Source organism: Camarhynchus parvulus, chromosome 2, assembly GCF_901933205.1.
Source record: "Camarhynchus parvulus chromosome 2, STF_HiC, whole genome shotgun sequence".
NCBI lineage: Eukaryota > Metazoa > Chordata > Aves > Passeriformes > Thraupidae > Camarhynchus > Camarhynchus parvulus.
In genome coordinates, this window is record NC_044572.1 from 35,701,540 (window position 1) to 35,729,357 (window position 27,818).

The window sequence follows — 27,818 nt, forward strand, 5'->3', positions numbered from 1 at the left end:
GGTACCACACTACAGGTTGCTGCGAACAAGTTAAAGTTGCTTTGTGCTATGGTTTTGTTGTAATTTTGTTCAGGGGGTGACTTAGCAATTTCTCTGCAGGAAACAGATAACCTGCAACAGCCACAAGCTGTCCAAAATAAGAATGTACCCAAGACACCTGCACAGAGATTGTTAAAGAAAAAAGCCAGTGACTGTGGAAATAAAAGGTCAAGGAGAAAAAGGTTATTGCAGACACAAAGAACTACTGATTTCTGCTCCTGGAGGAATGCAAGAATGTGTTACTCTCCTCATCTTGGTTGGGCAGAACCTCCCAGACACATGGACCTTCCCCCATTCCTTCCATCAGCAGAGACCCACTGTCACACGTTCACATTTTTCAGGTACCAGTTTTTATTCCCTTTCCTGAGATTCTAAGTGTAAATCAGTGTGAACCTACTCTTCTCAAGCAGGAGTGTGAACAGCAGACCACACCAACGCTCCACTCTTGGGGCCTTCCCTAAATTCAGAAAAAAAAAATCTGCAAAAACCTGGGCTCAAAGAGTTTTCTTCACACAACTGATACAAGATTCTTCAAGATTTCTTCCTTAAGAAACCCACATATCTCAGTACTCAGCACAGACAATAGAACAGACAACTGCCTTTTAGTTAAGTCCACTGAAATTTAGAGGGGGAAATAAAGTATTCATGAGCATTGAATTTATTGTTCTTTTATCTGACTATATTCTATATGACTTTCAAACCACTTTCCAATCAACTGCTTAGTGAACACCATGCCATTAGATGCTACAGAAATATTTAAATTTATTGTATTAAATTTAATGAGAGCAATGGCAGAGTTTTTTAGCAACTTGGTAGACTACCTTCATGCCCAGCGCCTCTATCCCTACATTTATTTCACTTACTTTAATTGAATGTGATGACTTTTGCACTGCAAACAATTGCATTGTTGATTTTTTAAAAATCTGTCCCTTAATTCCATATTTTCCCTAACACTTTCGGTGGATAATCCTTGGTTTTCAACATGTACAGCTTCCATATGATAGACATGTGTTTCTTCAAATGTCCTACAGCAGGAATGACTCCTATTTCCATATTTACCACAAATGATTACATAGCCAAGATAACAAAGCCAGAGATACCAGATTAAACAGAAAGCTATCAAAGTGACTTTAAAAGTCACCTTAATGTACAATGCCATTGCAAATTCACTAGGAATATTTTGAAACTACACGACAATGGCAAAATAGGATAAAAATAACACTAACAGGTAATTTCCTTGAATTCTAATGCACAACATGCCTCAGCACTACGTTTTCCATTTTATTGTTGAATAAATTCAGGCACTGCAAATCTCACTGACAGCAAGCAGCATGGTGTTCCTGATACCCATCATCTGCTGCAGCTGGCATAGCCTCTTCCTACCTTTGGGGAGGCAGAGCTATAAAACTAAGTCCTCAAAGCACAAATCAACAGTATTAACTGTAAACCATAAAACTGACACAGAAAGGTGCAACACTGACTAAAGACTAATTCAAGCATTCAGTTCTGTCTCTGTATAGATGGAATTGGCATTGCTGTAGGCGCTAATGCAACAATTTCATTTCTGTTCCATTCAGAGAACAAAAAAAGGAAGGCGGAAAACACACTCTGTATCTGCCAGACAATGGACAGATGAAGTGCAGAGTGTTGGAGCCACCTGTGGTGAAACACCTGCAGTGAGAAAAGAGCTGCAGCCTCAGGTGCTCCGCAGGAAGTGCCCAGGCCCCCCAAGGATGGGCTCCACACCAAGGTACAGAGGTTTTTACAACTCTTGGCTCTCCATGAACACCACATCACCAAAGGGATGGATTTGTACTCCACAGCATAAATGATGCTACCAGTGATCCTACAACTGTGGCTGGACTACTTTTACTACTAAAATCTTATGATAGAAATAAACACTCATCTGATCTTAGCCTAAGCAGACCTAATTTCTACCCATGATTTAACTGTGATATACAGAGACTGCCTTGAGATGACAAGACATCTGACAGTCCTCAGGGGGAAAAATATAATTTCATCATTATCAGCAGTGTAATGAGAAAGGTTAATTAAAACAATTACAGTAGGTCTTTTTTCTTCATACTGTTACATATTTTTAGTCCCCAGCTGTTTGTGGAATGACATGAACTTGCAGTTCAGATACAGGTAGTCTCTATGCAGGTCATAGTTATCTGAAATCTGTGCAACACCCACTCTCTTCATCACACTTGGTAATGCAAATATTTGTTGCACCCACACACTATGGGAGAAGCTGCTTCCATACTCTCAGCCAAACTCAGGAACATTTAAGCCACATGAAACATCAAACTGATGTAATTTCCCTTTCTGGTACTTGTTTTTTTTCCTGCTTCACCACGTCTCTTCCGCTTCCCCAGACAGTCAAAAATGACAGATAAGAAAATGCAGAGAAATGGACTGTGACTGTAAAAGGAAATGTAATTGGTGCAAGACTCTCTACTGTCTTCAGTTTTGTACAGTCATTTACAGCTGTCTAAAGCCTGTGACACTGGCACCCAAGTGAGTGAGCAGGCAATTAAGATTTTGTACTCTTCCACAATCACTCTGCACAGAAGTGAACTACTGGACACTGTGTAAGAGCAGTGACACTGAGCACTCTGGCTTGAGGACCACATCACTGAGAAGGAATCTGCTCTTCCCTGACAGGCCTTCAGAGCTCAGACCTAGAAGATGTTGAACCCTCAAGATCCCTAACCAACAGAAGTCCTTAAGCACTTACTTAACATTACAAACTCATGCATGTAAACACTTTCATTGCTTGCAGCATGTGTAGGCAGGGAAGACAAGGCCCCAAAACCATGCAATCTCAGCCCACCATCACTCAACAAGTCCACTGTTCAGCCAAATATTCTATGCTTTAACCACAAAACTGGAAGCCATTTAAACAATAATAACAGGCAAGCCAGCATGAAGTTCTGTATTAATAAAACTAAAATCAAGTCAAGGCAAATTAAGAGTTATTTTAGAAGCTCCAATTTCCTGTGACACCTAACACTTACAAACACTTGCTAAGAAAATGCAGAACTTTTTCCTTAGGTCAGAGGCTGAACTTCAACTCCGTCCATAGCCTCTATCAACTGGCTACCAGGCTGAAGCAAATTGAATGGTGAATGGTTTGCTTTTTAAATAGAAGTATAAGCCAGCTACATCCTTTCCTTCAAGCATCAGCACAAAGACAGGGACTAGGATTGCCAGATGGAGGTTTAATTATCTGCCAGCCTTCAGAATTGGTCATGGTAAGAGGGGCTGGACTGGGGAATGCAGCTGATGTAGGAAACTGGAGAGAATGGCTGCAACAATACAGGTAGCTGCAGAATTGGGGGTGGTCAGACAATATTAAATTAGTTTTTAAATCATTAACCAAAAATCATGTTTACAAATATCCACATTTTAATTTTCTTCTGGGCTATTTAACAGCACATCCTATAGATTTTTTTTCGAAATCATATTAAAAAATAAAAGAACAGGATTCCTGTTTCTTTATTCATATTCAAACTTTATGTAAAATATTCTTAAAACATTTTAATAAGTGCACAAAGCAGGAAAGCAATCTTTTTATTTATGGAGTTTGCACTGACAAAAACTTGTACTGCTTAGAGGAAAGAAGGGCCTAAAGTCTACGCATAAATTTAAGAAGTATGCCTTAGTACTGCAGTTCTCAAATTAATTGCATTAACTGTAACCGTCTAAACACAAAATATGCCTTTTCTAAGCAAACAATTCTCCTGCCATAATTTAATCTAATAAATTTTTAAAGGGTACCAACAAGACCATCCTCACAAACTGTCATGCATAGGGCTTGTTTGTTTGCCTCTCATGACAACACATCCCAAAATACAGAGCATATTTCAACTTGTTATTCTCCAAGTCGCCTGCCAAACTGCAGACAAATTGTAAACATGAAGAACATGTTAAGCCTATTCAAGCCCACAAAAAAAAAATCAAGTCTTGCACAGTAAACTCTGCTATAATTTCCTGATGTAGGTCAAAACTCAGCAGGAAATCACATTGTCTATTTTTATCCCAGTTCACTGGAAGTGCTTTACCTTTCTGTTTTCTTGATAAGCACAGCCCTGAAGATTTGTTCCTGGGGAGTTTTCTCTTTTTCATCAGTTGGTTGCACAAAAGGGTGGACAGCAGCCAAGACAAAGCCCTGCTGGTACAATTCTTCCAGCTGAGCTGGAAGATCATACAAGGAGGAGAGCTTGATTGCAGATGATCCTGGCAGCTCAGCTGGAAACAAAAAGAAATTGGTCAATAATCCGACACTGGACTATCATGTATTTTAAAATCCAGGCTCCTCAGAGCCAAGTAAGCCTCACACTGATCTACAATATTAACACCAAAACTGACCTTTCCTGAGACCCATTCTGTATTTCGTATTTTAAGCAGGTTGTCTTGGCGAAGTACTTGTATTACACAAGAGACTCACGCAATTAAACAAGAAATCAGATACATTAAAATGCCAAATCCACCACACAGTCTGGCAGAGATAAGTCGAAGAATTTAATAAAAACAAGGCAGTTGGTCAAAAGATATTCTAGGTTTTAGTAGTTGTCATAGTAATGCAAGTAAAGAAGAGTGAGCCATGAGTCAAAAACACAAAACAAGAGAGAAGAGTCAATGAAGGCAGAACATGTCAAATTCAAAAGCTATAAAAAGAAGCATCAATCTACACAAAATCAGACTAAGAGATCACTGATGCAAGATGCTGATGAGACCAAGTATCTGCCAAAATGTCTGAAGAGAATTTTGCAGGTATATTGATAATAGGAACGTTGAATGATGCATACCTGTAGCAATGAGAAACCTTTTAGAATAAACACTAAATCTTATACCTCAGGATTTAAGCAAACCCATACATATGAGAGGTGAGGATGAGACATAGTATATGAAAATAATCCTTCCCCAATCTGCTTACTGCAAGGTTTTATGCCATCTTGTCAAGTATTTGTTGCTGACTCCTGTCAGACACTTGACATACACATGGATATTTCAGTCAGTATAGCAATTGCCCTTATTTCTTTGGAGTCTTGTGGGATTCAAATGAAAATCCCATAAATCACCTAAAACAATCTTTTATTCTCTTCTTCTCTACATCAGTAATTCCTCATACACTTTTCATATTTTATGGGAAACGACATCTCTCTTTCCTGACCTTTGCCTCTTCATTTCCATTTCGCTTGGAGGATATTTATTATGTCATCTAAACCACGCCAGGGCATACAGGGCGGTGAGGTCCTGGGTGTTCTTCCCTCCCACTGAAACCAGGAGGGAGGAGATGCTGAAAGAAACACAGCAAATGCTCCCAGCACCTTGCAAGCCTTTGCTAAAAAAAAAGCACTGGAGAATAGTTTGTATGAAATAAGCGGGCAATGCAAAATAAGGTTTCATTGTACTGCTTTTTCCATCAAACCGTATGGCTACCCTTTATGAATAATTTAAGGGGTTATCAAAAAAACTAATAAATATTCAAGCCAAATAATACCAAGGAATAATTTAAATAATAATAGAATAGATGTGCTTGGTATGTTTTTTCCTCATGTAAGACCACGTTCCAGAAGGGAATAATGGAACTTTTTGACCAGGACTTTAAGATGTAGAATTTTTTATTATTTTAACAAATAAAATGAGATCCAAGCAACATGCACATTGACAGACAATAGGGCTCTACCTTCTGCAACAGCATACAAATCACTTCAGAATCATAAAAAGAGATGGCACAATGAATAATGCATAATAAATAATAAACCAAACAGTTACTTACTGGAGCCTGCTGGGGATAAAAATAGGGAAACAGATTTTAGAGAATTCCATTTTTCCTCTTGTACTCAGAGACTCCAAGTATTTTTGACTACACTGCAAATAATTAATTTCTAAATGAGAGGTTTACTTGGATACAATGGAATGACTAAACACTACTCAGCAATGTTAATTCTGGTCAGAGTGCTCCAATTTTTAACCATCCCCTATGAAAACTGATGCTCGCCTGGAGTACATATGTAGAATCAGGATTCTTCTGAGGATAGCTTGAGTAAGATTAGTAAAAAGTCTCGTCATTAACATGGGAGACTGGCTGCTTCCTCCTAAAAGCTAAACATGAGGAAAAAGTGTGGAAATGCGTGTAATTGGAGCCTTGGGATGTAACTTGATTAAAAAAGAAATGTAATAGAAAATAGAGATGGGTGGGATCATCCAGCTAGTTCATCCAACTACCTAGAGGCAGGATCAGTTCTAGTTTAGTTGTTTCTCCGTTTTTCTCATCTATTTTTAAAAACCTTTAGTAATGGAAATTCCACAATCCCCCTAAGTCATTTTTCAGCACTTCTCTATTCTTCCTACTCAAAACCCTTTCCTAGCACGTGGCCTAAATTTCCCTCTCTTAAATTCATGATTGCTACTTTCCCACTTGGGTATTTCTTTTCTGCAACAGCATTTCATAACTCCTAACACCATTCATGCTTTAATCTTACTTTCTTTATACTGTATAAACTCAGTCCTTTCAATGCTCCTGTTCTCCTGTTTTTTGTATTTCTAAGTAACTTTTGATGTTCTCTCCTGATTCTCTTCAACTGGTCTATATTTTTCTTCAAGTATAGTACCTAATTTTGACCACAGTGATCCAGCACAAGCCTCACCACTGCTCTGTAAAATGGAAAACTCTAACACTTACTACATCTTATGTCAGTTTACATAATCCCAGGGGAAAAAACCAAAGGAAATTCTTCTCCCCATAACTAACAGTGGCCAGTTTTCCTGTTCTTTGTGAATTTTAGGATTTTTCCTTTCAGTTCTCAAGGCCTGTTATGGATTCTGACTTTCACAGAATGAACAGCACTTCTCAGACTGGCAAACTGCAATAAACATATTCAGCAGTCATTGCTGCAATAGTTAATGGAAACTATGAATTCTAACAGACTCTGACCAGAACAATTTTAAGCCTTACAGCCAATACATCTTTTTGGTTTGACACTGAACTATTGCTAATTTCTCCTCAGACTAGAGATCCTTCACAGCAGAAAGACAAGTTCCTGTTACACAACTGATGTCCACAAGGTCTATGAGTTTTCTGGACCTACAGACCTGTGCTGTGCATTCTTGTTACTCTCCAACTGGTTTGAGTTGTGCAGATTCCTCCACAGAAATCCCTGCTACACATCATCCTCTAGGTATTTCATAACACATTTTTTCCAGTATCTTTCTGGGCATTGAGCTAACAATCTCACAAAACTCTTTCAATGTAGGTTAAAAAAGGATATCACATTTTGCTACAGAGTTGTATTCATTCTTCAGCAGTCTTCAATCTTAAATTATAAAATTTCAATTATTTATTCAGCTAATTCCTCTACAGCGCATACCTGTAAGTTTGCCCTACTTGGAAACATCTAATTTATCAAATCAGTTGTCAATCTAGTCTTTCCTTACTTTACCTTAGAAAAATGCTAACATTTTCAGAAAACCTTACCCAATTTCCAGTAAAATATATTAAAATGTTATTAAAGAGAATTCTAACTATATCATTTTGGAAGCAAAAGGAAGACTAAAATTGTGTACAACAGGGACCTGTGTAAGGTAAAAGAACAAATGAAAAACCAAATAAAAACTTGTATAACACTAGTGCTTATAAGCCTTTATTTTACCAAAACATAATGCTGACTTCTTTTCTCAGTCTCTTTTTTGCTCTTGAACTGCAGTTGGCTCTAAGTTTTAGGTTCTGGTCCATACTTGCACATTTATTGCTGTATTTCTCAATGTGGCCTCAGAAGATCCCTTTGTTTATCATCTAGATGAGTGTGTAAGAAACTTGTAAATGAAAGAACCCACATTCTTCACTTAGGTTAAAGTTGAAGGTGGAAATAGTGGCGCTTGCTGCTTTTGGACTGGATTACCAGACAAATTAGTTTGTTGCCTGATACATACAGAAAATTACAACTTTACAGACTCTTCAAAAAGAAAGAAAGTTTGTGTTATACAACTGATATCTGTAAGGTGACTTTCCTGGGTCTAGGGACTTGTGCATTCTTTGCTGCTAATGGAAAAACTTGACCAGATATTCTCACTTACCCTCATCTTACCACAAAGAAATCAGTAAGAGGAGTGAATTTCCATAAAAATCTACAGGCTTTCATGTGTATTTGAAAGTTGTCATTTCTGTAGCTCCAGAAAGCAATTTATGGGAAAAAGAGAAAGGAGGCACAGTCTACTACCAGAATCCTGAGGGACTAAGAGCAGGCTGAGAAACAAGACAGGGAAGGCAGATACTGAAGAGGACTTCTTCCTGCGTTAAGGAGCTCCTCTTTCCCTCCCACTGGATCATCCAGGGCTTCTACCACAGGGAACAAACAGACATTGACTGGCTCCAGACTGAAGCATCTCATGTGACCTCTGACAACTGTGCTATAGTCCACACTAATGAGGTAGATGCCTCCTGATCAAATATTAAGAGAGTTACAGCAACCATCTATAAAAAGTAGTTTGATTTTTGTGTATTAAAACAATAGATTTGGGTACTTTTGAGATGCTGTAAACCAGCACTGTGAAGTAAGAAAGGTATAGTATGCCTTATAAAATAATCCCTGGATTTACCTATTAGTCCATGCTTAATGACACCCATCATCAAGTACAAGACATTTGTATATAATATACATACTCAACAGAATTATGTGATTTTAACTCTATTCTATTTGATAAACGGCAACTTCCTCTTCCTGACACTTACGTTTAAGACAAAGATAAAATGAATTTTATTATTTTTTAGTTTCCTATTATGTGAATGATAGCTATTCCCCAGAAAAGCTGAAATGTTAAATGCTAAAATGGCATTTATTTAATTTCTCTTTACTGAAATGGTCAAATCTGAGGTCAAATTTGGGTCTTGGTTTCTTGGCACCTATCCTTAATACTTTATTTAAAAGAGCAAGCATACAGTTCTACTTTAAATTTCTATTATCCTGTCTATCTACTACGCTGTAACATTAGCTTAGTTTGCTAATCCCAACAATTAGGTGTTGGGCATTTTTTGGTCTTCATTTTTCAACATGTTTTTCTGATTAAGCCTTTATGCTCTTATTTCAGTCACAGCTGCTAAAGGCGGATGGAGCCCTTAATGACAGTTTACATTACAGGTGAAAATGTTCCACAAAAATAATGGAGACTCCTTTTAACTACTCCTTGTTACCTTTTAAAGTTTTCATGTTCATCTGCATTTTAAATGTTCCTCAGTTTATTATGGAACATTAAATAAGCCTTTCTCATAGAATCACAAAATAGTTTGGGTTGGAAGGGACTTGAAAGATCATCTAGTTCCAGTCCCTCTGCCTTTGCATTAAAACAATCAAAGATCAAATCTGGGTGTACATAGATTGTACACATTCTCTGTCCATACTAGGTACAGAAGAAAACACTTTGCTCAAGGTGTGACACATCATGGGGTCTGAAACAAAGGCAGACTGGCAAACTCAAGAGATCCCACTATTCAGTGATGTAGCAACTCAGTTACCTGGTAGCTGCATCCACATTACTCCTATTTCATAAAATCACTGAATGGGTTTGGGTTGAAGGCTCTTTAAAGATCATCTGCTCCAATTCCCACAGCAAGGCCCATGGACCTGTTCTACTAGATCAGGTTGCTCAGAGCCCCATCCAACCTGACCCTGAATGTTTCCAGGGTTGAGGCATCCACCATCTCTCTGGGAAATCTGTTCCAGTGTTTCACCATCCTCACTGTAAAAAAATGTCTTCCTTAAGTACAATCTAAATCTATCTTTTTAGCTTAAAACCATCACTCCTCCTCCTACTGCAACACACCCTATCAAAAAGTTTGTCTCCATCTTTCTTGCAAGCCTCCTTTAAGTACTGAAAGACCACAATAAAGTCACTCAGGGGCCTTCTCTTCTCCAGGCTGAACAAGCTCAATTGTCTCAGTCTTTCCTCATAGGAGAGGTACTCCAGCCCTGTGATCAGCTTTGTGAACCTCATCTGGACCTGCTTCACCAGGTCCATGCCTTTCCCTTGCCGGGGCCCCAGAGCTGGACGCAGCACTGCAGCTTGGGTCTCACCAGAGCACAGGAGAGGGGCAGAATCCCTTCCTTTGACCTGCTGGCCACTCTGCTTTGGATGCTTTGAACACACACTGCTTGGTCATGTCCAGTTTTTCACCCACCAGCATATCCCTAGGCCTTTCTCAGCAGGCTGCTTTCAATCCCTTCACCCCCAGCTCGTGCTGGTACTCGGGGTGGCACTGACCCAAGTGTGGGACCTCGCTCCTTTAACCTCATGAGGTTCACATGGGTCAACTCCTTTAGCTTGTCCAGGGTCCCTCTGAATGGCACTATATCTCTCAGGTGTGTCACCTGCACCACTCACCCTGTTGTCATCCACAAACTTGCACTCCATGTCATATGACCAGGCCTAACATGTATTATCAGGCTCAGACCCTTCAAGAAATACAGGTCCAACTGTTTTCTTTTACAAAGTGCAGGATGAGACTGTTTCCCAATCCATGGCCATTCCTGTGAGCAATTCCTGCTCAAGGCATCCATAGCCAGTGAACTATGGACCCATTCATGCTCCTCCTGTACCTCCTCTCTCCAGCATCACAAATCTTGCAGGTCCTTCCACCAAACTACAGATGCTTCAGGTCACTCACAGAAAGAATGATGTCTTCCTGTCTCCTCCCTAGGGGAGCCCAGGGTTCAAGGAGCCCTCCTCAGAAGAGGGAAGTTCCTAACAGAAGGGCCACAGGAGATATGACAGTGCAGCTCTCCCTCCCCACTGAGGACTCAAAGCCACATGGTTGCCCCTGAGCAGGACTGAGCCTATGAGCTATAAAGAAGCAAACATTCAGGCACACTCCATACTTTGTCACTCCTACTCACTACCTCCATGCACCTCCCTACTCAGCACAATTTTTGTGCTCCTGTCCTTCCAAAGCACCCAAATCTCTTTCCTGCACTACAAAGAGCACGTAGGAGAGCACTCAGGTCCAGAAAATCTTCCATGTTTTCACACAGGGCGCTTCGTGAGCACATTTATGACTGTTTATAACAGCCCTGGTCATTTGTAGAATTGCAAGGCAAGCACGCTTCCTCTATTTAGTATGAGCACTGCTGTTCCTTAATTCAATATCAATTTCTTTCCAGCAACTTTAATCTAATTTAAAGAAATCAAATCTACAGCAGACTAACTTGTAGAAGAGCGAAACACTGTATTAGGACCAGCCAAAGAAATTTAACTAAAAAGTTTACCCTGAGAAGATGCAGTTTCACCTACCTTAAAACATTTTGTAAGAACACATCAACTTCAGCAAAGGTTTTCATTTGGATAATGTTCAGAAATAAAAGTAATGTATTCATGTTTTACAATATCAAAGTGGTTAAATAAGCACATTGTTTTCAGTGTTTCTATGAATTTCCACTCCACTTGAAATTTTGGAATTACCTGTAATACTGGAATTGCGATTTCCTGATGGAAGGTAGAACTGCATTGACAGAAGGTGCACAGTCACAACAACTAGGATACACAAACAAACCAGTGTCTCTAGGAGCAGCTGGTTTGGGTAAGCTGAACACTGACTGCTAAATGAAGGATCATCCTGTCAGGCCATCTTTTGGTTTGCCAAAGTCCTTGGGTTTCTCTGTGCAGGCCCTGAGGGCTGAATGGTACCACAGCCCCTCTCAGAGAGCTGGGGATCATCACAACCTAAGGGAAGGAAGGTGCAGGGTAACAACCTATTGTGAAGTATTGGCTTTTTTCTTATAATGCAGAACAGACTGGAAAATATCCCCTCTCTGTATTATAAATAAGTAAGTTTTTAAGGCAGTTTTCACTGACTTATTCAGCAGTTAGTTTGGAACAGCTGAAGCAATCCAGATCATGATCCTTTCCAACTATTCAGGCTTGCTAAGGCCAATTTGTTAACTCTGGAGGGAAGACAGCAAACTGGTACTTGAATATTCTCAAAACACTTACAGACTCATCCTGAGAGAAGGTTATTTCCATTCAGTGTCAATCTCACAAACACAAAAAAATATTAAGCCATTTATTGCAAATTTTTCATTCTTTGTTACAAACACTAAGGAACTCTCTTTCATGCAGCACAAATTGTCTGTGGGCCAGAACAATGCAACCATGCTACTCTCACTTAACTATAATTATTCTTTCCTCATTCAACCCACAAATTTCTTGCTACCAACACAAAGCTATCAAGGTAGTTCTAATGAAAATAAAGACAAACCTACCAGTAATGTAACTTAAAGAACATAAAACAGTAAACACATTTCTAGCAAGTCTTGTGATGAGTTCCCAGTAATTGTTTCTGAACTAAAACCTACCAAACAGATGTTAAAGCAGTATAACTAACCTAGCAGAAAATATATGGTACTTGTGACACTATAACATGGTTTGAATTACCTGAAACACACTAGTATTCTAGAATTCAATGAGCTAATAGCTCAAGCTTTTGAAGAAACAACTATACAAGCTGTACACTACTGTCTCTCTTCCTTTTGAACAGAGCTTGAGTTTCCATGAAGTGCATACAGAGGTTCCTTAATTTCAAAGAGAAAATAGATAGTATTGGTGCACTACTCCTCAGACTGCTAACAGAGGCAAGATACTGGACGTTAATATAACTCATGGATTTTTCAGTAATGCTAAATTACATTCTCGGTGGTTTTTCTTTCAATCTTGAAGACAAATACAATAAATGTCACCATAAAAGAAAGTAAGGATGAATATGCAGTGCTTCATAAATGAAGGTGTCCGTTCAATAAGTTCCTAGTATTTACTTTTAGTGAAGATGTAATAATGGAAGTTAAAGATATTCAAAAGCAAAGCACTGTATCTTAAAGTGGTAGAGGGGAGAAAATCCCAGACAGACTGTGAAACTGCATATAAACCTTTAGAAAGCATGTAAATACATAGAAATGTACATATACATGTATGCAGGTACACACAGATATACACCAACACTCTTCTTTCCTTTAGCAAACAGCAGATACATGCATTAGCCAAACTGACAAAGTACTAAGATAACTCACAGATGCAATGAGACTACAGGAACTTATCTGATCAATTGTGTTGTTGAATCTCATTGCATCTGTGAGTTACCTTTCTTGTTGCCCAGTCAAAGTTTCTGTGTCTTTCAAGTATAAGTATCCTAAGAACAGGGTATGTTTGCCACAATGATGTGGTTATGCATGGGATGGCTTAATTTCTGGTGTTTCAGAAAAAAAAGGAAATACCCAGGCTATCACCTCCACTAAGTTAGAAAAACAATGACTAAACAGAAGTTTAGCAACCTAAATAAATTGACAAGCACTTCTTAAACAACTCACAGCTTATACCCATTAGCCTGTGGGCAGAATTATACAAAATGAGCAAACAGAAGACCACCTACTAGAGGTTAAAAGGGTTAATGACTGTGCAAAAAGAAAATAAACCTAGGAAATCCTATCACACCTGCACTTGAATAGCTCTTCAAAATGCTATCTTTTCTATTTGCCATTCCCTCCTCCTTGGTTCTACTTCCTAAATTGATCCAGACGAAAACACAGAGACAACAAAGACAGGTAATTTACATATCACAAAACCAAGGAAATGCCAATTATGTCCAACAAAACACAGGAAGTGTTCAAAGTTACATTTTATCCATACAAACTTGTTATCCGTGTAAGTTCCTAAAGATGAGTATTACATTGAACTACAGAGGAGGGAAAGGTTTTATTCTGAACTACAGGAAGGACCAGCATGCTGATTCACATGTATTTCCATCCCCTCCACAGCCCCCCAAAGTACTGGTTCTTTCTCCTAAATCTGGTTCAGACACAAATGAATCTGTTGATGGCAATGCCTCAGCTGCCAAAGTCTAACACTGAATGCTGTTCTCTTTAACAGCTAAAGCAGTAGTGAAACAGGACTTCCCATCACTTCCACCAGCAGTGCAGCAAGTCATGTCTCTCACAGCAAGCAGCCAGTCATCAAATACTTTAAAAGGAGGGAAAGGGGAGCTACTCAATGAGCAAAAAATAGTACAACTCACTGAAGAGATATTCTGATATCTTACAAGTTGGTGGCATCGTAAAAGCTGGAGGGCTGATGCATCTTTTTTGCTTCAACCCCTCTCTAACAAATGTGCCTGTGATTTTTCTTAGCAGCAAAAATAATGAATACTGGCAAGTTTCACAGCTAACTCTGCAGTCTAGCTAACCTTCATTCCCTCCCATACTCTTTAAAATGTATTTTGTCTTTTCCCCCTGTCATAACCCTCCTTTTCCTTTCCTTCTCCTCTCTCTGTTTTATGCTTCACTTCAATGTTCTTTCCATATTTCTGGCAAATTTTCATCTCGGATTTTAGAACTACAGAATACAATAAAGTAACAGTGGTTCCTTTGCAAATTTTACCAAAAGTAATGAGTAAGAAAATAGCATTGAAGTAAGAAAAAAAACTGTAAAAAGCATAGATAATATCCTCAGATGAGTACAAAATTGTCTACTTTATTAAGTTTCAAATTATGCAGAATTTATTCATTTTATGGTATACTTTGCTGGATGAGAAAAATCTCCTCTGAAATGGAATTTTTAGCATTTCCTAGCTTTCAAAATCACTACATCCTATTGTCAATAAAATGCTGCATGTGCTGATTCTTTAAGGAGGTCAAAAGCAGAAAGGTACATATAACTATCTACGTATTTCCATCCAAACCAACTGAGAACCACCTTGAGATTACTGTTTTCAATTTTAACCAAGCAGAGATTGTAGAGAAGTAGCTTGCATTCATTACATGGGATTTCTTTTCATACTCACAAGGTAGTTATAAACTACAAATCTGACTGAAGCCTAGTTTCCAAACTGAAAAATGACAAGAGGATTTCAAACATTTGAGGAAAAGGGAGGAGAAGTAAGTCAACTAAGTAGTAACTGTGGCTGAATACACTTGCTATGATCTCATGCACATTTTTCATGATACACTGGTAACTATGATTAAAATCAATGACTTGGCACAGCCAGACAAAGAAGGTAAAACTAAGTATTCCACCAAAGTATTACCTTCAAAGTTTTCCTTTTTCCCCCCAAAAAACAAGGTAACTGCTTCATACAATAAATATATGCCAGGAGAAAAAGCTGGAATCTAGAGAGAACATTTTAAAAATTTGAATTTTATAAATTCAGTCTTCAACACGAAGATTTAAATTTACCGACGTATCAAATAACCTCAGGAAGGAAGGTTAGGATCTATCAAGATAGCTCTTATTCCCCAAGCCAACCCCTGCAACTGAGAACTGATAGTCTCCAGGGAAACTAAAATCCTCTTGGCAGGTCATGCCTGTATATATTTTATACATAACACTTTGCATTGTATATACGGAAAAGGACAGACAGCTTTAGAAATGCTTGAAGGCTTTATTCAAATATTACCTGCTGGTTTCTGTTTCTTGTCATTTTACATCGCCAATGCTTCACATGTATTCTCCCCTTCTGTTCCAAGAGATGTTTTAGACTTTCTTATAAAATCTTATTTAGGATGATACTGTGTGCCAAGTTTGCTTGCTTTCTTTTTAAATCTAGAAAGGGATTTTTCCTAGTCTTGTCTCTAAAGTCCATATATTACCTTGTTTCAGATGTTCTCATTTCTTGACTGTATCAATGATATTCCTTTTCTTCAAAAGGCAGTCAAAGATACAAAGCACTTAATATTTTAAATTAGATTAAGTATCATAGTGACTTTCATCTTTCTATATTTTTCCTAGCTTGAAATATTATATATTTTAGATAAAGAGAAGATACTTCCAAATGATACATGTTTTTCATTTGGAAGATAACATATAGTGCAACTTCTCACTATTCTTTTGGTATCTATTAAATCAAAATCCCCTATTTAGAAAATGCTGTGATTTTTCACAGATGTCTGTTAAATTGTTTTCAGCTTTACTGGCAAAACTAAATAAATATTAAAGCAGCCAGAAATGTAACACAGGTCGTATAACCAAGCAAGCAGTGTTACTTGTGTTACTTGAAGATATACTCTCAATTAGATTTTGGCCCCAGGTTTAGTCATTTTTGAAAAGAAAGTTGGGTAAGAGAATGCTACATGATTAAGTAAGTATTAATTCAGTATAAACAGGAGATATTCAAGGGCAGGTAAATTAAATTCAGAGGAAAGGGCTTATAATGCATTTGGATTTTTTTAAAAACACATTACCCCTCAGTAATTTTAAGATGAATACTTCTGTGGACAACTACACAAGACTCAGAAGACAACAGCTTGTTAGATTATAAATGAGTCAAAACTGAGCTATTTAACTCCATGAAAATTTCCAGGAAAACACCAAATTTTAAAAAGGAATACAAGCAAATTAGATCTGGCTTACTTTCCAATTGCTAGGCCTGCTTGGGGAACTGCAATGAAAAACCAAATCAAAAATATTCTACAGTATTTACTATTCCTCTCAGCTCTCCTGCCCCACACTTTAATTTTTTTTTTAAGTATTGATAATGAGAATACACTCACACCACTGCTAGTTGTAAGAATACCTCTGTCAGGGTATCTGAATTTCATGTGAAGAGTCTGTGTCTACAAAAGCAAGATCAATATTTTGCTGTCCCAGCAGACCTCATGTCACCCTCACGAGACTTGCCCTCAGCGCCACTGGTGAGCTGTACTTGGACATCTCAGCTACGCCACAGCACCACAGGGAGCCATCCAGCTAGAACTGAAGCTGTTCTGGTATTTCCAACAAAATTTGCAGGTCCAAATCCTTGATGTTCAAAATCATCACAGGAAACCCACGACAGACTTAACAGGCAAAGGTTTGCAGGGGAAATACAAAAATACAGGGTAGCAGTAATCCCTATCAAGCAAATTCCCAATGGTTCCTGATTAATTTGGCATGTGGAAGAGTCCTGTATCACCCCACTGATGATTTTTAGAGTGACCAGATAACAAATTCCAGAAGATACAAAGGTAGAATCACCAAATGGATCAGTCATTTTGCAATGAATTAGGTAAGTGTCAAATGAGGTAAGAGGTTCCAAAGAGGACCTACTTTCCTTCCACACGTTTTTGGATTTGCTGACTCTATTGGTACACAAGGGCAGTCAAAGATCTGATTAGGATCAATACAAGATAAAATATTTCTTGTCAACTTTTTGCTACCTGTGCTATTATACAAATTCCTATTCAAACACTCAAGATTTTCTCCATTAGCTAATGGAGAGTGATTCCCACTAATGAAGTTTTTGTTCTTCAACTTTGCTGCCACAGCCTCAAATGTTCCTTTGGTTTTTTGGTTTTTTTTTTCCTTCTCACCTCTTGGATTCCTCAAACTGATGAGAAACACTGATTATGTGGCTACACTGGAGCAATGCACAAGCTCACTGGCCAGTGAGCTGCCAGTGCACATCTTGGTCCTCCTTGCCTTTCCCTGATTAATAGAGGTCTCAGTCTTCTGCCCAACTGCCAGCTTCCACAGCTCTAGGAACAGCCTAAATTTCTCACAAATTGCTTTGAAATTGTGTGGTTATAATTATTTGGAGGAATGAGACAGACAGACTGTGAGCCTTTTTTAACTCTCGTTTCCCTAGGAAACCGGTTCAGAAACAAAACAGAAAATCCATCACACTACCACCTACAAACCCTCTGAAAAAAAATTCCTTCAAAAATAAAGACCTCGAAAGAAAATCCTGCAAAAGGTATTATGGGATATTGTCTTCTGTAACACCTCTAACAGTGTATTTAACAGTGATGAGGCTTTCACAGAATATTGAAAACTACTAGCAAGCAATAGTTCACCACTGGCACCTAAAAGCAGTATGTCACTGCCAAACACACCACATCATTCAACTTGGCAAGAATGCTTGATAGAAAGCCAAAGAGTAGTGGAAAAGGCTGTTAGAAGTTAACAAAGCACTTCCCAAAAGTACTGTTTTGTTTTTTTAGGCAAGTCTGCTAGAGCATGGGTGATGGATTTACTAAAGAAAAAAGCTTTTCTTGGCAAAAAAATCCTGCTTTTTTCGCTTAGAGCAAATTTTCCTGTCACTCTGCAGAATTTGAACTCCTACTCCCTCGTTTCAGAAAAATGTGGCCAGTTTCTGTTTTCAAGTGAAGAATTCCCACACAGTGATCCTGATAGCATGGAAATCCATTGCTTAATAAGGGTCATGGGAAAATGGCCACAAATTCAAGCATCATTACAATGGAACAATCATAGCAAATTATATTTTTTTTAGTTTATTTTTTTAAGTTTGCAATAAAATGGTTGTTGTTGCAATTTTGTTTGCAAATAGTAGCAGAATATTTCTCCAAAAGTTTATGAGAAGGCATTGTTTTACCTTTATTTCTCAAAGTCGTTCTGTCAGAAAAAGTGCTGCAACTACAACATTTATTAGAAATTAAAAGGAAATATGCAGAGAAACCTGATCTTCAAAGCTGCTAAGGAACAAATTAATGAAGTAAATATAATCTAATACCAAAGTAGTAAGTATATGCAATAAAGATGTAACAGATGTCCTGTCCAACAGGGACAGAATACTTTCACGGCATGAAGGTGGTAATTAAAAAGCATTACACAGTCTTAAGATCTAAGACTTCCCTTACCCCCTGGATAGGATCTCTTTTGGGTTAGTAACATCAAAAATTAGTTTCTTAAATGCACATTCTTACTGATTAAATAATAGAATACAGAGGCAAATGAGCAGGTCCCTTTCCCGGTTCTATTTACAAGGAATATAAAATAACCTTTACAGGTGGCACAGTGCAGTGTGACAATGCATATTCACAGTTTCCATACAACAGAACTGCAGGCTGTTATTCCTGTCAGCTCCTCCTTGCACAGACAATACCTCAGAAGCAAACCTGGGGAAAAGTGTAAAGCACAGTGCCTCTCTGTAAACTGCCTAATATTGTCTTCTTGCTGCTCCTGATAAAGCAACCCAAAGAGAGGTCACAGGCAGCTGCACGTGGCTCTAACTTCTAATCATATGACAGCCCACGTCAAAGTCGCTTTCACTTCTCCTCAGTCCTAAGTGGATTCTGCAAAACAGAATTTCTAACTTCTCTTATGTCAAAAAAGGCCAGACCTGCTATTGGCTAATAATGAAATATCACTGATAAAGTAGTCTGAGCGTCCACCAATGTTTCTGGAAGGGTACTCTGAAAGTATCTGTTGATGAGAAGACCAATTTTTCACAAAAATTTACTATAATAAAAAAAACCCAAACTAAACAAACAACGACAACAAGTAGTGCAAGAGTGCAGCTTGACAATGAAGTGTTACAATTAAAAAGTGTTGTATTCATTGAACATGTGGTGAAGAACAATGAAAATAATCCCACAAAATATGTCCAATTTTATCTATTTGATTACTTGAAAGGCTTCATCAAGGCATTCAACCCAGCTGGAAAAATAGGGTAGATGGACTGCAAAGAAAGACAGATGCTGCATCTGAGCTGAGCATTCCTAAGTAAATAAACAACAAAAACAAAACAAAACAAAAAAACAGCAATTCTGACACAGTTCCAAACTTTATGAAACAATAACTTAACAAAAGACCATTTATTCTGTCATTCTCTTTTTGTTCTTTTGTTTTGTGATTTGAGATAGAAGTAGATGCTAATTTTTTTTTGCTTACTAGTAATCTGTACAATAACTGCTTGTGAATTAACCCATGCAATTTTGGACTATTTGTCAATTCTTTTACCAGTTGTTATTAAGAAATTCAGGAAACAATTGTTCAAATAGAAGAACACCACAAAGGGCTTAGCAAATGAGGAACTACAGCAGTAGACTGCTGTTTATTTATACTTCACTAGTAACCATGTCCTGGCTTATCTCTAACTTTCTCAAAAATTCCACCTGTTTATTTGTAAACCTCATACCTCATTCTCTTTCAGATTTAAGGCCTTTTATCAATTCATTTGGAAACGCGTGGCACCTTTAGGACTTCTCACATCCTTGATGTCTTTAATTTTTTATGTGCCACATCGTACGCAAAAGCCTCTGTATTCTCAGACTGAGATGAACTCTTTCAACTGATGACTGTTTAACAGAGACAGATAATATTTTTGCAGTTCTTAACTCACCTGATGACTGTCAAGCTTGTCTTTCGTGGGCTGATCAAGAGCTGCAGCTCACAGCAAAGGCTTAATGAGATTCTTTTCCCCTTGAAAGGACTGTTTCTTTCAAGAAGAATCTGTAGCTAATCACTGCAAGTCTCAAGTTGAGAGGATGATTATTTGGGGGGAGACAGAAGTTGCGAGTTCTGCACAATTCAACTAAAGAAGCTTCATTTATATGAAATGAGCAGGTTTTGCAAAAACCAGTTAGCTGGGAAGTGTTAAGCTTGCAGTTCCTGTGCAAGACCTTATCACAGTCCATGGGTTACCACGTACCAGGAAGAGCCACACCAGTTCACTACAGCAGCTGCTGAGCAAGCATCGGACTCAGCCGAAACTTCTTACGTGCCGTATCTTGGAAACTCCCCTGCTTTTCGTAAGATTATCACAGAGTATAGTGTGTCACAAGTATCAAGTCATTTGCAAAACAATTATTGTACACAAACCAAGAGTCTGCTGGGTGTGCAAGTTGTATCACAGAAAGCAGGCTGCAATTTCATGCAGTAATTGTGTCACTTCTCAGTCCAGGAAATTACACACTTGTATGACTGCAGTAAGATAAAACCAAGTTACTGAGACTGTTTAAAACATGGGACAAAAATATGCAACACGCGCCAGGGTTTTGCCAAGATAGCTGAATAAGTGCCAAAGGAGCTAGCTGGGGAACTGGAAGCAAGACTAGCACAGTGTTTGGCAAATGCTAATAAGTTCTTGTCCTCTACAGAAGCAATGAACATATTTTCAGGCTGCCTCATCGCTTAAAGAGAAGGCCACAATCTGGAGGCCTGGATCAATCTTTATCAGCTTTGTAATATGTTATGGCTGCAAAACAGTAATGATCAAATGGTATTTCACCAAGTGACTACACTGAAGAGTTCCTGCACTGTTGCAAACTAGCCATGAACCAGCAGGCACTCAGAATACAGCACTAAACTGACACCTGTGGCAAAAAAGTGTTTTATACCAGGCCCAATGTGAGATGTTTGCTTGGCAGTACATTTACATCTTCTACAGACTTACTAGGCTACCTGTCACCTGTGCACATACACACAGGCACTGAAAAACAAAACTGTAAAAAAGGCCTGAAGCAGATAAAGCACCTTCACAGGCATAGGATCAATGCCTCTCTATATACCAAGTCAAGGTAAAGAAAATGCAGGTGAGGCTTTTGCACACAAAACCCATGCAAATGCTGTGAGAACATTAACCTGAAGAACAGTTAAGACTGAGACAATAATTAAGGTTTGCAAACTACATTATTTTGCTGAGTACAATATTCACAACCTTAATTAAAACTGCAGTCACAATTATGCTTGTTGCTAAAGCAACAATTCTACGTATTTACAGAACAGGGCAAAGAAAGTGAGAAATTGTGCAGTTTCCATGATAGATTAAAACTACATAAATGTTCTCAGGTTATTCTCTAAACAAAATTTAAATTGACTGTTGATTTTTTCTAGAAATGACAGCATTTTAAGGTTTAAAGTATGCTTTCCCCTGTTCAATAATGAAATAAGTCTAACACACTCAGAGGACGTTTTTCCTGTCACTGAGATTCAAAAGAAGGAAAAAAATAAAAAAAGTTGTCACGAAAGACCCAAAGGGATTTGAATCCAGAAATGTAAGTTGTCTTCTTCAGTAAAAGACCATGTGCCTGCCCATGCATGATGGGATGGGTTTTATTTAAGCAGAACTTGATAGCAAATCTTGTCAGAGTGACAGCCGCAGTCCCTGCTGGGCTTCATTGATACAACACAACAAAAAGGCATCCCTCTGGCACTGGAATGCTCCCAAAACACTGAAAACTCATGCAAGGCCGTGTCTTCTCTTCCTGCTCAACATGTCAAATGCTATCTGTCCTCCTCCACTTCTACAGTCACTCATGACCCCTCAAATTCTTTTAGTTTCTGTTCAGCTACTCTTCTCCCTTGATATTCTTTCCTTATTTCATCTGCTCTATTTTCTCCTCATGCCCACTCCTTTCTGAAGACCTTTTTTCCTCTCTCCACCATTCATGAGTGCTCATATCAAGAGAGCAGGGCATAGTAAGTGTCAAGCTAACACCTCCCTCTTAGGCTTCCAGACACAGCGAGGTGCTGCTGTGAAATCCCTTCCCTGTCCAAACCCAGGAGAACAGAGCAATGGCATTACACACAATGTTTGGGGGGAGTCTCCATGTCCACGACCCACAACTGGTCCAGGCCAGGGTGGCTCCACCTCTTTGGAAGACATAGGTGGCAGAGGCCTCAGGACAGTGCCCTTTCCTACTGCACTCATGAAAAGTCAACAGGTCCCATACTCCCTTAGGGGAACAGCAGCACCAACGTGGTCCTGCCCCTGAAACTCTTCTCAGCTTTGTGTGTGATCTGCTGCAGAGATAGCCAGAGCATGGAGGCCTCATTTTGTACCAGGAGAGGTGGAAGTATGTTGGAAGATTTGCTTTTATTTCCCATTTCAACAATTCAATGCTATTGAATTGCTGGTATTCAATGGAAGGATGTTGGAAGATTTGCTTTTATTCCCCCCATTTCAACATGCAGCCCACAGACAGGGTGCATACCTCTCACATTCTCTCCATGACTAGGTGCAATGCTAGGCACCAAAGCTGAGTTAAATTTTGTTCCAGTTAATTCTCTGGTCATGCTGGTCCCTGGGGGAATGTTTCTGGTGTAGGCCATATCAGCACCCCATCATCCTTTTTCCTTTTCTTTGTCCCTGCTCCTGGAGTTCCAGATCCCACTTTTTCTCCATGTTTTTCTTACCACTTTACTTGTAACTTTGGGCCACGTTCATCTTGTCTGACAATAAAGTTAGCCAATATGTTACTTGAACTCTTTTTCTGCCCCACTGCTGTTTAGCTGCAGCTGTGCCTTCCACTCCACTTCTTCAGTGCAGAAGTCTAAAGTGTCTGTGTTGTCTGGGGCACAGCAGCAGGAATGCTATGGCACAGAGCCTGGGCTAGGGATGTTACAGCTCATCACAAGGCTGACAGATATCTTGATTGCCGGGGGTTTTTTTTGGTGAGTTTTTTTTTTGGGGGAAAGAGTGTGGAGGCAGTTTCTAGGATTGAAGGATTCTGGCTGTGAAGACCCTTTGGAGCTTCATATGAGCTGACATGTCAGCTGAGTGTTGACAGCCTATCAAGCAGCTGACAGGGCATGGTCCTCTGAACGGGATGCTTCAGCCAAAAGCTTAGGAAGAGGACTGGCAGGCCATTTCCTCTGTAAGCTGAAAGAAAAGCAGGGAAAGAACAGATGCTTCCCAGGGAGAAATACATGTTTGCTTGTTGAGAATAGAGGGGAGATGATCTCCATACTGCAGGACTTGATCAGAATGTACTATTTCCCTTCCTTCTCCTTTATCTCCTCTCTAGAAGCTAGGGGAGCAGAAGGACAGACTTTCTCACCATTCCTTTTGTCAGTTCTCCCTCCTTTATCACTTCTCATAAGAGAAGGGCACAAGTTTCACTCTTACCCCTCCCTTTTTCCACATGGTGTGCTGCTGCTACTTTTCAGCCATGTTTTTCCTTAGCAAAAAACTCAGTCCCAAGTCTGTAATGATTCCTGAGGGCCACTGAATCAGCAGCCAAAGGCACCTGCCAACAGGGAGAAAAAGTCAAAACAGGCATTGAAAGTCAGGCAAGAGACAAAGTAACTATGCCCATATAAAAGGGATAAACAGCTAAATGCCACTAGGAAAAGACTGGATCACCTCTCTTCTAGACACTGAGCTCCTCTGAGCCTCTCTGCAAGAGTAGTGTTTGGAACAATGTTTGCAGGATGACACTGCAAAGCTGTCCCCCCTCCCCATACTGCCTAACCACTGACCAACAGGTACTGCAATCATGGGACAACACAGGGCAACAGCCACACCTGTGAACACAGGTTTGGACTCCCAGAATTTCATCCAACAATGGCAAAGTCACAGCAGTAGCTTGTACAACAGCAAATTCTGACCTACTACACCATTCCCAGTCCGGAGAGGCAAGCACTAGCCCTACCAGTCCAACTTTGTGTCCCACACCCATGGTACCTTCCCCAGTGGGTGTAGGGCAGAGCACACAGAAGAGCAAAAACCTGTAAAGGTTAAAACACTGTCCGTGTCTTCATCCTCAGACAACACTAGGGAGGAAGCAGAAGGCAGTCAACCCATCTGGAGTGTGCTCACAGAGTAGCTGCCACAGCTGCCAGTGGCAAAAAGAAGTCAAGAGAAGTCATCAAGCAATAGCTGCACTGGCAGCATGTATGAAAATGCATTAACAGAAAACAAACCCAGAACAGACGTAGAACAGAAATCAGACATGCTTCTGAATGTGAAATCTCTTTAGAAGTGTCACTTGGGCAGAGCAATGACGAGTACAGTCATAAGCGTGAGATGGACGCTGGGACAAACCAACGTGTCCTGGAGTAGCCCCCAGAAGGGCACAAAGCCAGACCAGGAGCATTTTGCAGATACCTTCCCTGCAGGTTGCTCTGAAACATATACAGTGGGATGTGCAGCGTACAGCAGAGCACACGACGTGTCCAAAGTAAAACCCTCAAACACATTTAATGGGGAGTGTAAACTCCCCAGAAGCAACTGCCCCAACCTGGCTGTCTGCTCCTCTTGCCCCACACTACTGGCTTCAGACACAGCCTGACACCAGCCTGTCCTCTGATGCGTGGACCCTTGGACACGAACCACCAAGACACTGTTACGGGCTATGTGAAACAGCTGAATGTTGACACCACTTCCATCAGAACAGAGACTTTTCTTCTTCACATTGGAACTTGAGGAATGTAAATGCAAACATTTTTAAAAATCCTGCACAATCAATGTATATCTGTTTGGTGCTTTCACTATCTCAAGGTCAAGAGCAGCTGACACCAAAAGTTCCTTTTTTCTCAAAGGGGCTATACTCCACTCAGGATGAACCAATTCTAAACTTTAATTTGTAGGAAATCTTAGCCAAACAACAATAATTTATTTTGTAAATATGTTAAGAAGTCCATTACAGCACTGCATAGATTTTGTATATTATCTTTTATCTGGATAATGTCAAGGAATTTGTAGCAACAAGTTCTAAAAAGACTCAGCAGATTACCACAGCGATGACTCTTAATCACTTCTCTCTCATAGTAAAACCATGAGACTTTTACTATTTCAAGTTACTGTGTGATCTCCTGCTCCAGTTAAACACAGGGCAAGTTTTGATTCTGAGAAAACAGAAAAAAAAAAACCTCTGGCTTTAATAATTTCACCATTCCATGAGAAATGCCTGTCTGCCAGCCTTGCAGACTGCCAAATCTGGCTCCTTGGCTCTTGAACAGCATCAGGAGGATGAAAACCACATGAAGATTGGAAAAATGTGCAAAGCCAGAGGCCAAAGAAAAGACACAGCCACTCAGAAAGATCACGTGCAGTTCCTGAGTTGCTGAGAGAAAGAAAAGGTTTCTTAGAAGTTGAGAACTCTTTTTAGACACTATCTGTACTTTTCCATGATGTGAGTGAATTACAGCATTCATGTACACGTGATGATGAAATGTATCTCTTGGAAGAGCTCGCTAACTACATTAAGAAGAACCCTCACAGAGTAGATAAAATGAATGACTGCATGGTAAGAATGGAGTATTATAGGAACCCAATCTTCATTCTAAGAATGGGTGCAGACTAGAAAGTTAGTACCCACATGACTATTGTGATACACATTTTTTGACAAAGTGAAACAGGTATAAATAGAACATCCTGCAGATGTTCCTTTCCTCCCTAGTCCATTTCTGGTTTGCACACACCCATTGTCTAAATACACAAGCAGAGTCCACACAGAAAGCGTGGCTATGACATCACTAGATGCACTTGGGATTCCATAAAAGCATCTAAACCAAAACTGTTTCCAAGCACAAGTTGAAAAGAGAGTTCCGAAACACATCATACTTACATTCTTTAACATATTTGAGATGTTCTAACATACATACCATATTGTATCTAAGGTTTCATCTAGTCTATAATGTATTATTCCAACACAAAATAGTGATGTCACAGTACAGCTGGATCTTGAGGGGACAAGAAATGCCTGCAAACTTTAGGCTTTTTCATATCTGAAATTATGTGAATGGTACAGCTTTTCTGCAGGTATGTAGCTGTTAACATTTGGCTAGAATAGTTAATTCATACTATTGACCAGCTTCTTGCTCTGAAGGCCATGACCTAGCCACTAGCACAATGGACTACCCAGGACTTATTCCCAGTTCTGTCACAGTCATCACAGGACTTCAGCTAAAGCTCTTCGCACTTTCCGTTCTGGTATAATTAAGTGTAGAAATAAAGCAAAACTTAAGTGATTGAAGACTCATATCCCCAGGAATTATTCCTCTCAATGATATATATGTCTGTGTATTGCACACCTCACTGATGTACAGATACAAAACATATATATATATATACACATATGTTAGAAGAAAAAGTGAGCGCATGCAGTCTTATCACAATAAGGATCTAGATACAACCAATAATTATGGAAAGCAGAGCTTCCACTTAAAAACTAAAATACATCTCACAGTTGTGCATCCTTATTTAAAAAACAGTAAAGTTCAAATCTAATGACTCTTTCCAGCAATTACATTTATGATGTAATTTATGGCATTTATTAAACTCCCAACATATGGAATGCTCCTTTTATGTCAAATTGCAAATTTCCCGAGACACACAAGTGATTTTTATAAACTGCTACAGCAGGAACATTTCATTTTGCTGTGACTTAAAAGTGGCAAGTCCTGAAGGGTTACTGGAAATTATCTCAGCTGGCTGGAGCAAGCCAAAGCTGTGGATTTGATCCCTGCATGGGCCATTGGACTCAATGATCCTTGGGGGGTCCCCTCCAACTCAGAATATTCTGTGATTCTGTATTGCCACAGACTGGAATTCACTTCTAACAGAAAACCAAGTCAAAAAATTTCATTTCTTCATATTTGCATTAACAGAAAGGACAGAAGCTCAGATCCAGCAAAACCTTTATGCTGGTTCTTTAGATCACATACATATAATCAAAATAAGTTGAATGAGATATGCACATGGACAAAGCTTTAAGAAAGGGGAAGCATTAGCAGAACCTGGGCTATAAAGCAGTAATCCATTGGCCTCTCCTGCTCATCATCTTTCTGCTCTGAACCTGCTAGACATTAATCTGCTCTGAAGGATTGTTTTAGTCAGTTATAGGCAATCTATACATAGTCTGGTTCAAGTTATCACATCTCATAAATAACCTAACAATATTTTGCTGTGCTAATTTTATTTCATCACTCCTGAGGACTAAATGGTGGTAACAGATCTGGTCAACTTGAAATACAAAACTCAAATGCTAATTTAATTTATGTTCTTCTGCTTGCAGAAATGAAAACAAATAACTTTGCCAATGGGGAAATATTTGCTTTTACTAGTCTTAAATCAAATCACACCTGCAAATGCAGAGTTGCAGGTTTTGTTCTTTTTTCAGTCACACAGCCACTTGCTTGGAGTTTTTTATTTTTTATGTTTGGGTTTTGGGTTTTTTCCCCAGGTGAATGGTGAAGTGAAACAGAAAGCAGAAGTCAGGCACAAATAACTGCTTAATGTAAAAATTACTGATAGGAAGAGAAGGTAACATTGAAATCAACAAGTACTATGTTCT

The 27,818-nt window shown here is 39.1% G+C and overlaps 1 protein-coding gene across 1 annotated transcript in view; it reads right to left on the minus strand.

The window, feature by feature from the left end:
• The window catches only part of RFTN1 (raftlin, lipid raft linker 1), a 96,694-nt gene that overhangs the window by 52,183 nt on the left and 16,693 nt on the right, over nucleotides 1-27,818 (minus strand). The window contains exon 3 of the mRNA XM_030971848.1: nucleotides 4,107-4,293. Within this exon, the coding sequence (XP_030827708.1) occupies nucleotides 4,107-4,293 (187 nt within the window). The remainder of the gene's footprint in view (nucleotides 1-4,106; nucleotides 4,294-27,818) is intronic.